General features: G+C 42.0%; 1 protein-coding gene across 4 annotated transcripts in view; it reads right to left on the bottom strand.

Annotated features, from left to right (window-relative positions):
* LOC110988957 (serine/threonine-protein kinase PAK 5-like) overlaps positions 1-16,224 on the bottom strand; it is a 25,471-nt gene extending 9,247 nt beyond the window's left edge. Inside the window, exons 1-6 of one of the 4 annotated variants that reach the window (XM_022252976.2) lie at positions 16,072-16,224; positions 6,198-6,414; positions 4,442-4,588; positions 2,869-3,422; positions 1,458-1,893; positions 180-722 (exon numbers count right to left, since the gene is read on the bottom strand). In XM_022252976.2, the coding sequence (XP_022108668.2) occupies positions 180-722; positions 1,458-1,893; positions 2,869-3,422; positions 4,442-4,588; positions 6,198-6,410 (1,893 nt within the window). In that variant the 5' untranslated portion in view covers positions 6,411-6,414; positions 16,072-16,224. Of the gene's footprint in view, positions 1-179; positions 723-1,457; positions 1,894-2,868; positions 3,423-4,441; positions 4,589-6,197; positions 6,415-6,648; positions 6,798-9,722; positions 10,087-16,046 lie in introns of those variants that run through there. The other 3 variants (XM_022252977.2, XM_087148059.1, XM_022252978.2) reach the window with 3 other exon arrangements.

The raw sequence follows: 16,224 nt of genomic DNA, 5'->3' as shown, positions 1-16,224 counted from the left end.
ATCTCTCAGACCATGGTTTTGCAGGTCGACAGAGAGTGCTGTACTATGTGGAGACTGCAGAATTAAACATGGGGTAACTCTTATCCCAATGTTCCCCACCAAAATCTTATCAAACCTTGAGGTGAAGGCGGTATCAAAGAAAACATACAACTTTTTCCCTACATGAAGTACAAACTGACCTCGTTGAACAGGAGTTCCCTCCTCTGTTGCTTCCTCAGGTCCATCTTCTTTACTGCTACTTGGCGCCCGCTCCCACGCTCCGTGGCAATGCAGACGATACCCGTCGACCCCTCCCCGATCTTGACAAAGTGGTCCAGGTGCTGGCGGGGGTCACCCTGGCTCACTACCATCTGCAGGGCGGCCCGGAACTGCTCGTGGGACACCCGCTGCTCCCCAGCCGGGGAAGGGGTCTGGCCAGAGCCGGCCAGTCCTTGCTGATGCTGCGGATGCTGTTGATGATGCTGCTGGTGCTGCTGTGGCGGCGGCGGTCCAGGCTGCATGCGCTGGCTTAGCATGGGGTCGTCCTTGGGTGGGCCACCTTGCGGGTGGGTGTTGAAGCGGCCCTGGGGCTCCGGGTGGCCGTAGGATGGGCCAGGGCCGTGGGGCCTGCCCTGAGGCGGGGCATGCTGACTGTCGGAAGAATGGGAGGAAGAAGGGGACCGGTGCTGCTGGGCCTCGTTGCGGTTGAGATTCATGCGCGAGAAGTCACCAACCGGATAACCCTGTGAACCACAACGAGTTGCATTTTACAATCAATGTTTTGATCACCATCCCTAATATTTAAAAAAAATCCACCAAAACCCCCCAGGGGTCAAATTCATAAAGCACAACACCAAGTAAATTGCTGGACAGGATCTGTGCTCATGTTTGCATAGTACAAGAATGTGCCTTTTTCATCTTGGCAGCTCCATGAAACAGCAACATGAAGTCCTTGCCGTTAATGAAATTGTTGCTCACACTCAAAATAAATTGGAGCACGCACAAGCATTTTTTTTAATTCAGCTTTGTGCTTTATAAAACTCAGGAGAAGGAACAATGCTTCTGATACTGATCCCATCAACTAATCAAAACTGATGAATGCGCGATGATGTTGGAGGATACATTCACTGTGATACAGTGTGTATTTTAACATTCAAAGTGCACTATTCAACACAACAAAATCCAAACCATCAATCATGATGTTACAATGACCCTTCACAACCCCAAGAGGACACCATTACTAATGGCATTACCACCCGAGTACTGTGAGTACTGTGTCACACAAACCTCTTTGCTGAAGAAATGCAGCAGATGATGCCTTGTATGGGGTTTGCACTGAGCTCATACATTAATTTCTGTACCTACACAGGTGAACCTAACACTACCATGCTTTAGCCAAGCAGGGCAGAGACTCAACGCTGAGTGCACTATAAAATGGCAATGAAAAAAAAAACTAAATGTTGATTAATTAAACATACCGCTGATTGTGGGTGCTGTCCATACTCGTTGGAAGACTGACCTGGGGCACTGTGCCCTATAGGCCGATTATCGCCCCCAGGGCCGGGCTGGTGGTAATTCTGCTGCTCGCGAGGTGAATTAGCTCTCCCATGGTGTCCCCCGGGGGGTCCCCCTGGATGTGCCCCTGGGGGTCCCCCTGGGTGTCTAGCTGGGTGCCCACGAGGGTACCTGTCATGATGGCTGTCAGGAGGTCCATCGCGCTGAGTCATATGGGTTCCATCGCGCTGTCGGTCTATCGTGGGGGGTCCGCCAGGCTGTGCATTGGACCCTGGGGGTGGGTGTGCCCCAGGGGGTCTGCCCTGGTATCTGTCAGGTGGTCCTGTCTGCCCATGATGGCTCGGAGGTGGTGCCCGTTCAGGTCCATGTGGGTCTGGCCTCCTGTCTCGATCCATATGTCTACAAAAAATACGCACTGAAGTCTGTAATTGTAAGCCTAGCAACATACATGTACACTGATCATGTTACTCCCGCCCACTACAAACATACATGTAAGCAATTGACACTGGCTTCAGTCCAATGTCACACTACATGTGCCACCCACAAGTGTCATACACGCATGCATTCATGTCGGACATAAACCACTGCTGTGATCAGTCAAAAGAGTGGGGCTTTAATGGATCCGTCTATTTGGACACTATACATTTTCCATTTGAAATCTTAGCAATACTGGGAAGTAGCTTTTACTGTCCGAACATCAAATGATACAACATACAGCACAATCATAAGTCCAAAGCACCATTCATTAAGTACAATGTAGAGAGAACACCTTTCTAACTCACTTATGTGTAGTGCACACAAGTAGTAGAACTTGACTGCAGAGGAAACGTACATGTACACTTGCTTCCTTTTCCTATCTGTCATGGCATGCGCTGTAAAGGCATGCGCAGTTCGGTTATTTGTGGCCTCTAAAGACAGAAGCACGTAGACAACTTCCCCGGCCCCAAGAATAATACACAGGCCACGTCTGAAATTGGCTTCCTAGGCTACGGCTATGCCTACTTCTCAACGTGAGCCTCCATATTTCTAACAGGTGAAAATCTTGACCTAGCTCTAGCCACAAAAGACTGAACTGCTTCTCTCGGGAGCAGCTGTCATCTACTGAAAACAGCATTTTTTCTGAAGTAGTGCAAATTTAAACAAACCAACTTTAAACAAATCAAAGTGTATAATCAAGGTTGCTAATAAAATTTAACTTTTCCCCTGCGATGGAGAAACTGTCTAAAATCAACAACATCATGCAACATGGAAATTTACGTGTATGCAATCAAGTTCAAAACAGCCCAAAAAATTAAATTAGAATAGTGATTGACTTAAGGCTTAGATTATTGCATACTGAAAGGGAAAGGTAAAATCAATATCAGTTATGCACACCTTGGATCAGGATGTCTTCCGCTGTAACCTGGCCCATACCCATCTCTTGGGGGCTCCCTCCATCCTTGCTGGTTGCGTTCATGCCTGTGGTCCAAGCTGTTAGATTGGCTGTTGTTGCGGTTGTCCCTGGCCGGTTCCTTGCCATGACGCTGCAGACTGCCGTGGTCATTCACTGCTCCCCTGAAATCATCCCCCGGCCGGTTGTAGCTGGATTTCGGCCGCTCCCCGTCGTTTGTCATGGTCATCCCCCGCTGGTCGTAGTTGCCCCTCCCTCGATCAACGTGCTCGGAGAGAGGCCTAGGTGGCATGTTGCCCCGGTCCATCGTGCCTCCCCGCTGGCGGGGATCGTACGTATTCCCCCGGGAATCCATCCTGTCCCTTGGGCCTTGGTCACCACGGTACCCGGGATCTCCCCGGGGTCCCTGCTCCCCCATTGGTGGAGGCTGTCCCCTGTGACCTTGCTGAGCCCTCGGGAAGGTGGAGTAACCTGGGGGTGGTTCATCGTAAGGATGTACAGGAGCAGTCCAATCATTTTCTGGTACAGACTCTGGAACCTTCAATTATGAAATGTTAAAAAGAAATGACACATTCATTGCAATATAAAATCACTCCTATTACAAGTGATCTCCTGTGAAATCAACTCAACTGAAACTCAAACCTTCCAAACCCAATTCAAGTTTGAGTTTTACTTATCAAAAAACAAAAAAAAACAAAAAAAAAATCTCACTAGTTTCTGCACTCTGTCATGTTATGTTTACCGGTATACCATAGACTGGGTTAAAGCTTGTGTAAGAGCAGAAGTTCAAGCAAACTTGAATCCTTGATCCTGATTAGTCGACCCAGGGCAACCAAACTTCTTCTTCTCAAGTCCCTATACTACTCCAATCCAGTGCTGGACACAAAGTTTGGCCTTATTATTCAGGGTGGTTAGATCTGAAGAAGAACAAGGTTGGGGGAGATGGGGACATACCAGCAGGTGCTGCATTGTCTGCTCTTCACGGCGCAACCAAACGTGCAATATACCAAAATACATGTACCGGTACCACAGTCCATAGCGCACTCTGCACATTGTTTTATTGTTTACTTTCCCTTCCCCAAACTATACTGCATCCCTTGTGCAGTCTCTGCACAGTCCACGGTTGATTCAAGATGGGCACAGTGTCATGTTTCTATAGACAGTCCTAAATCCTACAATTTCAATCTGATTTTACATACATGTACATCCTAGGGGGTTGGGACTAAAGATAAATTCGGCCTCATGGCACATGCGACACAAACTTGAGGTGGCTTTGCATATGAACATTTTCAGTACATCTTCAGTCTTGAACTGAATAAGTTGAGTGGGAATGGTCATTGAAACTGCACACTACAGGATAAAACTAAGCAAACAGATGTAAATATGGACAGGACCAAACAATGCACATGTACTACAATGAAAGTTACCTAAGGAATTTCACGTTTAACCTACAGGTAATAATATGCCATCTCAATACCAAACGCGTATCTCAAATTTTTTTCTTTTAGTATCATTGAGTATGCAGTATTCTGAAATGACTTGAAGGTCCCCTCATACCTGCTGCTCCATGCGGTCCCTCTGTTGGCGCTGCTTGGCAGTGCTCTGGTTGCGTAATGAGTTGGACCGGGCTACCGATATCTTCCGGGGCTCAAACCCATTGGAGGGTCCATCGCCAGTCGGGGAGCTGGGGCCGCGCACAATATGCTGACGAAGAAGAAGCGCACATGAATTTCTGTCTGTAAAGGCACTCAAATCACAAGTTACCTTTGCATTTGCTGGCATCACATGGTCACTTGTATCACGAGCAATTTAATGCTGGTTTGTAATGCGATAAAAAGCAAACACAAACATCAAAGAACAGTCGTGAAATGCATGTGCCAGTACATGTATTCTGCCATAAAGGTAATGTGTTCAATTCCTGAGAATTCAAATAGTGAGTTTCAATCAGCTTAATGCTGAGCACCTGGACGGACTCGTACCATCCTTTCATGTTTGACAAGCTGAATATGTACCAGTTCTAATCTTTCAACTCACACACTTTCTCTGCTCCATGTACGTACATGTAAATCTATACCGCTTAATCCTCAAAACAACTGAACTTGATTTTTGAAAATATTTCAGAAAAAAAAAAAATCCTAATGGGCTGTGCTTTCCTTTTTTCTTCCACTTTCAGAATGTTTGAACACAAATCAATTTATTTTCCCTTGATCCAACCCACAGTGAGGGAGAGGCTATCAGGGTTGTGCTTCTTTTGCAAACATGGATAAGGGAAAGCCTGCATTCTTGAATGTTCTGACAGACAAGCAGGGGCAGACGGTGGTGAAGTGCCACCTCTTATCAAACTCATAACAATTTTGTTATTACTACATACATATCAGCCTCCATGCTGATACATGTACATATACATTCGTCTCTACAGGTGCATACATGTACCGTGACACACATACTGTACATGTACATGTATGTACAAGTACAATATTATGTTTCTAGTAAGTTTTACCCATGTACATACATGTAAATTCAAGTGTACATGTATTTGGTCAATAATTATCGCGTATCGGTATATCGGTACATGTGCATGTACAAGTTGTTAAGTGCAGGTGTGGATAATTCTACAGAATATTTTGGCAGAGATACTGGCCAATGTTGTGTGACATTCTCCGGTTACCGGTACATGTACATGTTTGAATATATATACCTTCAGACAAAACTTTATCTCAGTTGATCCTAGTCAGATCCCAAGAATGTCCTACAACAGTGACCTGTACTGGTATGCGACAGCCAAATGCACAGAACCGGTACATGTACATGAGTGCAATCAATCTAATACTTGTGCTGTAAATACATGTACATGCAACAAGTGGAAGCTGAATATGTACATGTAGATTAATTCAAGATGAAGCCATTAGTGGGCAGTGGCACCACATTCGTGCTTGTGTTTTGAAACTTGAAATCAATATTAAACACACGGTATACTTCATTTCCACTGATCCTCATTGCTTTTTAATACTGATTGATGGTTGAGTTTCTACTGTACGCCAATGCATTGATACATACAAGTAAATGTACAGCTTGCACTCAGTCACCGCTGAGTTGTACATGTGTTGCGTTTATGATTTAGCAAGGCTCTGGTTGAAATATTTGTGTTGCAACTACTTGTAGATCAGGCCAGCATTTACCTGTTTGTATTCTTCACTGTCTTTGGAGTTGTCAAAATTGTGGTTAAAATAGATCCCAGGGTACATGTATGTGAGGCTTTGAAAATTTTTAAAAAATGCATCTCTTTAAGGATTAAAAAAAAACAACAACTCACTTTCAGGCTGGTGACTTCAGTAGGAGTGATCAGTGACGGATCGATGATCGGTTTGGGCCTCTTCTCGTCGGCGCCTATAATGTTTGCCCACTGCCGGGGCAGTCCCATGTACTTGCCCGATTGCCGGTCATAGCCCGTGTGCACCCGGTGCTCAAAGTTGGACGGCAGGGAGATATTGACCCGAGATCCTTTCTTCGCCTTCTTGGCAAACATTTTCCTGTAAATAAAAAAAGAAAAAAATTCAGAAAAAAAGAACATTAAAAATCAAAAAGGCCTTTGAACTGATCCAAGGAAAACTTGCGTACCGGTAGATTAAGCACCCATCCAACACACTCTAAAAAACAAATCTGGATGCTTCATTTTATCCTACATGTACACGACCTACCACCAAAAGTTCTACGTTATTAAATGCAACCAAGATCACACAAAGAGGTTCAAACAAACAACCCACAGAGTTAACACATGCTGTTCAGTACATGTACATGTACATCAGAAGGACGCAGGTGTACCACTGCATATATTTCCTGATGGTGTATTACACAGAAGTACATGTACACCAGCATGTTCAACATTCCTCAGCCAACAGGCCACTCAGCACAAGCCCCTGTCTGAAGAGGAGACAGCCTGCTGTGGACCCTAGATAAAAATGTGGAGCGCTTGCACTGAATTGGAAAACAGATCTCACTGAGATGGATGCCCTAAAGGTCAGGGGTCAACACAGCCAGACACCACTGATTCTGCAAGCTACACAGTGTGGAATTTTTGTAAATAGAGAGGGGCAGTTCACACCATTTGCAGCACTGACCTTGGAATAAAGGGCAGAATAACTCCTCCCCAACAGAACAAATGATAGGAGTAAGTCAGAAATTTCCTTACAGAGAGCACAAAGAATACCAGTGGTGGGGGTGAGGGAGCTGCACATCTGTCAATGTCAGATTCCAACTGGGATAAAAGTAAAGAGGGTTGTCACCCTGGCCCATCTTCCGGCTAGGGAGCACCATGTACACGTGCACGTACATGTTTGCATATTCCTACATGTACCAGTGAGTACAGTATACATGTACATGTAAAAACACATTCTGTGGACAAATATGCATACAATACAGGTTGGACAGAGGCAAAAACAGGTCAAATGTGACCCAACATACATGTAGAAGAATGGATCCAAAGCCACCGGACCCGCTGTTGAGTTACATTTAAATGTACATCATGGAGGAATAAAAGCATGGTTACATATAAAGCTCTTTAAATTTATAAGAATTTCTTACATTTCACGAGTAAATTGAAAAGGAATGCTCTCGGTTTCCCACCCACATACATATACATGTACTGTGTCCATTTTCACTAGAATACCAAGGTACAGGTGTTAAAAGAATGTATACACCAATTTAACCTCAGTTTACATTTAATGTTTCTAATTACTGGTGTGCCTACGCAGTGTGCGTGCGTACATGTACGTACTGGTACCGGCAGTAGGAGCATGGACATACATGTACATGTAATGGTCAAAATTCTCTTTCACTGTCAATGCACTCATGTACATACATGTATATATGTACAAGTACATGTACATGAACGCTGTACTGCATGCAAGTACTTTCCAAAAACTGCATCGGATTAGATGAAATATTTCAGGAGTGCTGTGTTTAATTAATCTGATGAGCCATGACGTGTATACGTGAGTGACAAACACAGTTTGTCAACCGCGCCAACTTTAGCAGTGAAGCGCCAAAGCTCGCTAACACGCTATTTTCATAACAACATGATTGCACTTTTCAACTTGCAGGAATATGCAAGGTCAGTACTGTTATAGCAGCTTTTTATCTGGTCTGATAACACTGCTGTAACCCATACATTGTGTAAGCATTCCTTCAACAAACAAAGCTGTCATTAAATCAGGATAATTGTACAACAGCTCTCTAAAGGACACATGCCGTGGCAATAACCACCAATCAACCGTGATATCAATTGAACCATGGCAGAATAAGAGATACAAAACCAACTATTTGTACATACATGTACATGTGTGACTACATATTGTATGTTGCGGTACGTACTACATGTACATGTACCTTGCTCAGATTGGGACAGATTAACAGATTGGGACCAAGAGCTGACCTACATGGACCTACATGTACCATACAAGTTGCATTGGAAGTATTCCCCTTGGCATTGTAAATATACTGTACATCAATTCTCATTCTGCACTAATGAAGATTGAGCAATACACTACAATGAGTAATATGAACAGTGGCTCATCACGGGCTTTTGTATTGCCAGCATATGAAGACGTCTTCAGTTCCGTTCCGGACTGTTTTTAATAATGAACTCAAGCTTGTCTGCAGTTTGCATGCAATACAGGCACATGTACATCTAATATCTCTTTTCAAACGAGTTAATCTGGGCTCTTCCGATAATCTTCTGAAATATTTCCTCATGGGGCGGAATGCAGGAAAGGCTGAAATGTCTGAACCACAAGTACATGTGTACATGTGCGTTGTAATGGATTAATATCTTCCTGTGTGTGGGTTGTAAAAAGTGCAATTCCACACGAAAGGGGAAATGTGCCATTCTGTTATCAAGTTCTTAAATTATACATAATCTGAAAAGGAAACAAAAGTTACATGTACTAAATAATTTAGGGACAAAAACATTAATGTAACACCTTAAAATCGTATTTCCGCTTTCATTTGCGCTCTGAAAAGCTTTTCTCAATCAGCTGAGCTCCAAAAGTGAATGACACATTTTGCAGGGAAGTGCCACACAGTGAGTTCAAGTTACTTTAAAAAGTGATTACGAGCTGCTGACAATGATTTTAGCAATAATTAGGTGACAGAAATCATCAGCTTTTAATCGGCCAATACCTGTACATACATGTACACCAAGGTCACATGACCATTCAGGCAGCCTTGAATGTACTCTTTTTTACTTACCAACTTACATGTACATACTAGTACATTTACCACCTCTGATTTCCACGCACCCACTTCCAGTGATGGGTTATAAAGTTTTCAGGTTTTTATCAGAAGCGATAAAAAAATGGGAAAATTTAAAAACATAGAATTTAAATTATTCCTGGACAGAGTTCAACATGACTTGACACCTGTGTACCAGCAATTATATGATATGCCTTACTGTTAAAAAGAGCACTTCACATTCATGTCAGTTGTAATATTTCTACACAGTTTGACCAAAACACAAATAAGTGTTTTGTAAAATATCCAATATCTGAATTTAACCAGAATTTCACCTAGTGGTGTAGTGAGCTACCAATATTATAAACAATACCTGTATGTACCAGATGGGAGACTACAGGTACTGTATGTACGAGTACATGTATCTTCTCAGCCACATTTACACGTACAGTACATGTATTTGTCCATGAATTTTTCTCTCTTCCAAAGTTAAAGTACCCCGTAGTATACTCCCCATACATGTACATGTATGTAAATTTACAATTTTTTTCACTTCGCAAATTAAAGTTGTGAACATACAGTAGTGTACAAAACTTCAAAGTAAACTTACCTACATGAACAGGAACATGTGCACCAAGGCAGCAAGAAAGAAAATCCATGACTACACATCTTGGACACTAAACACAAGCACCCTAGGCTAACCAATCTGCACTCTGCACACCTCAACTCCCGAGTCCTGACAACTTCCAACTGGAGAAACTCCACAAGGACACAAGTTCCAAGATAACAGAACTAATATATTACACCAAAATGGGTACAGGAAGAATGGGCAAAGGTACAATGTACAGTACATACAGGTGTACATGTATATTCCTCAAAATATGCCACTCTGAAAGTTTGGTTCAACAACAAATTGTTTGGTACATCAAAGGCATTGTGGAGTTTTCAGTCATAACATGAACAACTTTGCCCACAATACGACTGTGATGTCTGGTACATGTACAGTACTCTGGTAGGGGAGGGAAGGGCCCTGTACTAATGGCATCATCAATTGTGAAGTAAAAACAAGGAGCTGTTCTGTGTGGAAGCCCAGTAGACTTATTAATGCCCTTGGGGTGAGGTTGACATGACCCCTGAGGTCAACCCTATTCCTCAGAGTTATTTATTGCTTCTAGGAGGTTGGAAACCTGACATGAAGACAGATTTGGGCACAAGTGTCAATCCTAACTGTTAATATGTTAATACTGAAAGGAACAGAAGGAATACAGTGTACGTGTATAATAACACACTGTTATAACAAGATTCTTGAGACTTCATAAATTACCTTGTTATAATAGTTGCCTTGTCAGTAACCAGTAATAGAAAAGAAACATATTATCCATGGCAGTCTGCAATTTGCGAGGAACAAAATGATAACATTTGCTAATACTTTGGGGGGAATCAAAATTTAGGTGCATGTCATCCTCAGGCGGAAGACTGTTCCGTAGGAGGACTGTTGTCTGGCATTTCTCCATACCCTTTCAACTCTAGACCTCTTGTCTCTGGCAAATAAGGAGTGCCTTGGGCAACATGAAATGTCTCGCTGTGTAAATCAGACCTTTCAGAGTTCAGACAACTTCAATGCCAAGTATGTACAGTGTCAAACAACTAAAGGAAAGTTTTCGGTGACATTCTTCAGAACTGCCCATTTGTTAAAGGTGCGGTGCTGTACAACTAAGCAGTGTATCATTTCATGCAGTGCTTACACAGTGTACAATGTACATGTACACGTGTACCGGCACATGCAGTACAGTACCGTACAGTTCGCTATAACGAACAAGACGGGGTCCACGCTAAATGTTCGGTACAGCGGTCATTCTGTATAGCGAATTTAACTGCCGAAAGTTTCGTTGCCATGTTGAATAGTGCCCTCTCTTGTCTAACCGAAGTGCACCCTCTTGTGATACCTTGGTTTGCTGTTTTCCTGGTGTTTTGCTGTTGCATTCAAGTTTAAGGTTACTAGAAATGTATTTGTTAATTATTTTTGTTTTTTATTTAAACTCGAGTCAAAAAATTGATATCAAGTTTATCCTAAAAGTTGTGAAACTACCGCTCAGGATCGATCTCTGATGCATGCTGTGGCGAATCTCTGTTGATTTGTGTATCAGCGGCACCCTCTTTAGACTATTGTTAGTGCAATGCCACTGTGCGCGTACGTGCCGTTTTCTTCCGCACCCGATCGTGTGGAGTCGCAAAACCAGTGTCTATTCAATACCATTGACTACTTGTGGCTTCTAATCCTTGGGAAATAATGGCCACTTGTCACTTTTCAACATAAAAAACACCAACTGTTTTATCATATTGACGTTCGGGAATTACAAACGGCAACTGAATAGTGTTCGGTAGGTTCTGTGCACAAATTATTGGGAGCCAAGGACGATGTTCGGTACAGCCGAATGTCCGGTATAGCGGTGTTCGGTATAGCGGCATTCCACTGTAATTGTCAACAAGTTGCAGGTTTCATAAGGCAGACACATGATGTTGTCACATGCCTACATGTACATGTGCCGTATACACACTTTCAAACAGTAAAAAAAAACCTGTGATTTTCATCAAACTCATTTTAAACACAGTGTGGCTCATTATCTGCCAAGTTGACACACAGACATTTAACAGAAAACAGTATCTGATAAATAAAACGGGTAGGCCCCATTTGTCTGTCAATTGTACCGGTACATGTTTGTATGTAGGCCTACACCTTGCTGTAGAAATATTGCAGCTGCAAATTGTTATTACTAGGAGAAGTTATCTTTTTATGCTGGAATAACTCATTTCCTCTGCAGGCCCTTTGGGTGCCTGATCTCAACTTGGATTTTGGGGGTATACAGTATACATGTTTCGTACACCTTATTGTGGAAATAACCAATTTTCATTCAGCCAAAGGACACCACTCTTACCAATGCCGACTACATGTAAGAAGGCCAAAATTTACTTAAAAAGTATATGTACTTTCTAGTTATGTAGTGAGTGAAATAAATCAGTAGGGCATGGGATGTGCATTTTATTAAAATGTCACGCTCACATTCAAAGTGAACCCAGGCAGCATAATTTCACGTGGCACTAAACCAGGAAGAAAACAAAACAAACATGAAAACTAGTTTTGCACTGTGTACTGGTACATGTACATGCAGTACCACTCAGCTGATTCATGGTAAATTGGGGCTTTTTTCCTACATGTATATTATAACAATTTATGTTACACATGTATGTCGTATGAATTAAATATGCCATATGGGAAATGAATGCAGTTACTAGCCATACATGCACATGTAGGCAGGTATATACATGTAATATCCAGTTGCAGTGCAGCCACAACTTGTGGATGCAACAAATCACAGAATCAATCTCAGGGCTCATACCATTTTGCATGTAACCAACCCATGGCCCTTGACCTTTCAAAAACCGGTGTCCACCCTAAGCAGCATTTTTGAAACACATACCTCCCTGGTGATAGCTGAGTCCATGTTTTCCATTGTACTCCATGCTTTGGATGGAAATACAAGTACACGCATACAGATTTATTTACCAGTGTTGAAGGCAACACCATCAGAGCACAGAGATAACGGCATGTTAACTGTGGGTACGCAATTGAGCATGGCTCTATAGCCAGCTATGAGGAGGGATACGGTACGTGTACATACATGTACAGTGTATGAGTGGCAGGGCATGCTGCAATTGTGCCTACATGTATATACACGTACATGTATGTATAGTCTATCTCTAAGGCCTTCCAAAAACGCTTCTGCTTCCGGTTTCCCAGCCGACCCAAATTTTTTGGCGCGACCCTACAATTTTTATCGGCAAGTTAGAAAAACACATTTTAAAAAATTTCAAAAATAAAAAAAATAAATCCTGATGTCTTTTCTATCTTCATAAAACACCTTTCAACAACCTTTTCTAACATTAACAAGCTCGGTTTTATTCCTTCTTACTTTTGCAATTTATGAAAAGACACTTTGCGTTTCGCTGTCACAATGGTGAAAACACATGCGCAATGCTCAATGTATTAAAAAAGCAAAGCTGTGCTGGTTCCCACCATACCAATGCAAAGAACGCATGATGGAAATGTGCCAAGCTGTCTATACATCCCGGTCGATTCTTAAACTACAGTACTTCGGCCGTATACACACGTAACTAATACAGCTGCAGGTTGAAAAAACATTGAGGTTGCAAGAGGATTTCTGCAAGTTAATTTCACAGAACTTGGTCTCTTGTCCAAGTATGTATTTTCCGTGTTCACAAGTTTAATTTGAGTTTGTTTTGCTGGTACTTAAAGCAAGCGTGTTTCCACAAAATTCCATGCCGGGACCGTCAGGTTTATTGCCCACCCATCACGATGCATCACACAAGCTTACCATGCGATACACAGACACTGTTAGCCAGTTTGCCATTGTGATTGCCTGACTAGCATTGTGTGAATTGTCCATAATTCTTGTGAATTGTCGACTGTAGAAATTTTTGCATAGATTAAGATATATACATGTACATGTATGTTTATATCACTTTTTGAGACAATTTTTGGAAGCTTTCGTCCACATTTATGCTATTACATCAGCACAAAAAACTTACCCCCAAAAAATTTTCTGGCCTACATGTACCAACCCTACATGTATTAAGAGACATGTAATCGGAAGCAGAACATTTTTTGTTTTGGCACAAGCCTAACCACCTAGGCCCTTTGGCTAGGATATACCCTCCACCCTTCAAAATCCTCCAACTGCCTCCTTGTGCGATCCTTTTCATTTTCATTCCCAGATATACATGTAGCATGGCCTGTACATGTGTATACATGTATATGTGAAACACTAAGGGTGAAGGTGGTTTTTCATAAGACTTCGAAGCCAGGCATTCATCATGTTCATAGTGCTCTTACAAATGCAGCTGAGTGCAAGGTGCACTCGATCAGCTTTCACACCGCAGGCATAGAGTACCGGTACCAGTTGCTTTCACCACTGGATTCTGAATCCAAGACCACAAGGACAGCAGTGTGGCTGCACGGCATGACACAGACTACCATTTATGCGCTGTACATGTACATACCGTAATATCTACCATGACTACATGTACACATAGGTACCGAACTTAAACCAATGTAACCACGTAAAATTACATTCTGCTTCTGCTTGCCAATAAAAAAAGTTTCTTGAAAGACCTTAACAGATTAAATGATACATTTTGGCCATTCATGTATATCTGTAATGATTACGTTTTGTTACCAATGTGAAGTTAGTTCCTCGTTTGATGTTCGAAATTCAATGTTGAACAAGTAAGCGTTTGATATTTCCAACACTGAATAAGTAAGAATAAGTTTGACATTTGGCGACCACTCAGGATGCACATCCCTAAAATTGATGGAGTGCAAAAGAACTAAAAATAAACTGCGCCACCTACCGTACATGTACACGCACATTTCAAGGTTTGTATATTACATGCGCTGTAATTTAATTGACATAGTTTTAATGAAAACAGCAGATACATGTATACATGTGACTGTTTTCATATCAAATAATTACATGTACATGTATATTGCCATTAACTCTAACAGACCTGAACACTACAAAGTACAACTTAGTAGTAAAATGTAGTATTCAGCGCTGTCGCTTGTCAGGGGACATTACCTTATTGTTCTATGAAGCCATAAAATACAATCGATAAGACAATGTACCATACAGTGCTGTGGCACTATGAATGCATGGCTTTATTGTTCTCTGTACGAGTAATCATGGAAGGAACCTAGCCAGAAGCAGTAATCTGCAGCGCTGGGTACTTCAGGCTCCGACTATTTTGTAGCACTGAGTAGTGTAAGCCAAACAATATGCATGACAGTTAGGGTTAAAAAACATCACCTACATGTACATTTCAGGGCTTGTTTGAGCCCGAAAAACCCCATGTACCGGGTTGCAATGAGGTGTTGCTAATTGAGAACAATGAGATCAGATTCAACGTAATATGCATTCGGGGCATGGGATTTGAGTATTTTATTTTCATTTGAGAAATGTGTGGTGTGGCTTGGTGTATATTACATGTACTTTGAGTGAAATACATGTGTTTTCCATGACAACAGCAATACACAGTAACTACACGTAGGCCTAACCATTTTTTCCTCTAATAATTATATTGCTGTAAAAAACTGTCACTTGTACGTACATTTGAGGGCTTGTTCAACTCGGAAAAACCCTTGCAATGTATGTTACAATGCACGCTTTGTGTGACGCACATCCTTCTGTGTTGGAAAAACAAAACCTACTGTACAGATGGCATGGTTTTACAAACCAGGAAATGTTTACGGGACCGGGCAAACTACCAACCACCAACTGACCAATACTTCTCAGCATTTGTCTTTTACATGACTGTCCCAAATTGTTATCATATGTGGGCTAGCTGGATAATTTCCAGATATTTCTGGATGAAAATCTTTCCATGAAAGTTATTTTTCGAGGCACCAGGGACCTTGGACTGTTTCTGTTTGGAGAACCGGTCAATCAGAATGATCAACTACACTGTAGGCTACATGTACATGTCAGCATGTAGTTTGCCAGGTTGGTTTGAGCCAAAATGCCAATGCCATCCCAAAGAAAGTGACTGGCATGACTGGCATCCAGTCTCACGCGTACAGAAAAGTATTGGCCTACATCATGATGCATCATGATTATCAGTGGTTATACCAAACATAGAGCTCTTGCTATATATGCACCAACCAATTACAGACTGTGTTCAAATTTATCAACACAATTAACAGATTAATCACTTTCATTTATCATGTTAATGATTTAGAACACTGTCAGACTACATGTACACGTATAGGCCTATGTTCAGCAGCTGTTTACTGCATGTTCAGGCCAAGTTGTTAAAAAATTAAAAACAAACAGGCCCTAATCATAAGGCTAATGCTCACTTCCACCGGTAATACAACACTTTACCCAGTTTTCAGCTAACCGCAATCCTGTCCGACACGGACCGCACTGGAATAGTTTCGAATGCCAAGGTTTTGATAAATTGTTCAAAAACTTTGATGACTCAATGACTCAGTACTCTGGAATTGGTGAGTTCATCGTGTGTAAGCGCCTATGCTA

The sequence above is a fragment of the Acanthaster planci genome, linkage group LG01 (genome assembly GCF_054643075.1).
Source record: "Acanthaster planci isolate LZ-2023a linkage group LG01, COTS_SCS, whole genome shotgun sequence".
Taxonomy (NCBI): Eukaryota; Metazoa; Echinodermata; class Asteroidea; order Valvatida; family Acanthasteridae; genus Acanthaster; species Acanthaster planci.
This window is presented reverse-complemented; position numbering and strand designations above follow the sequence as displayed.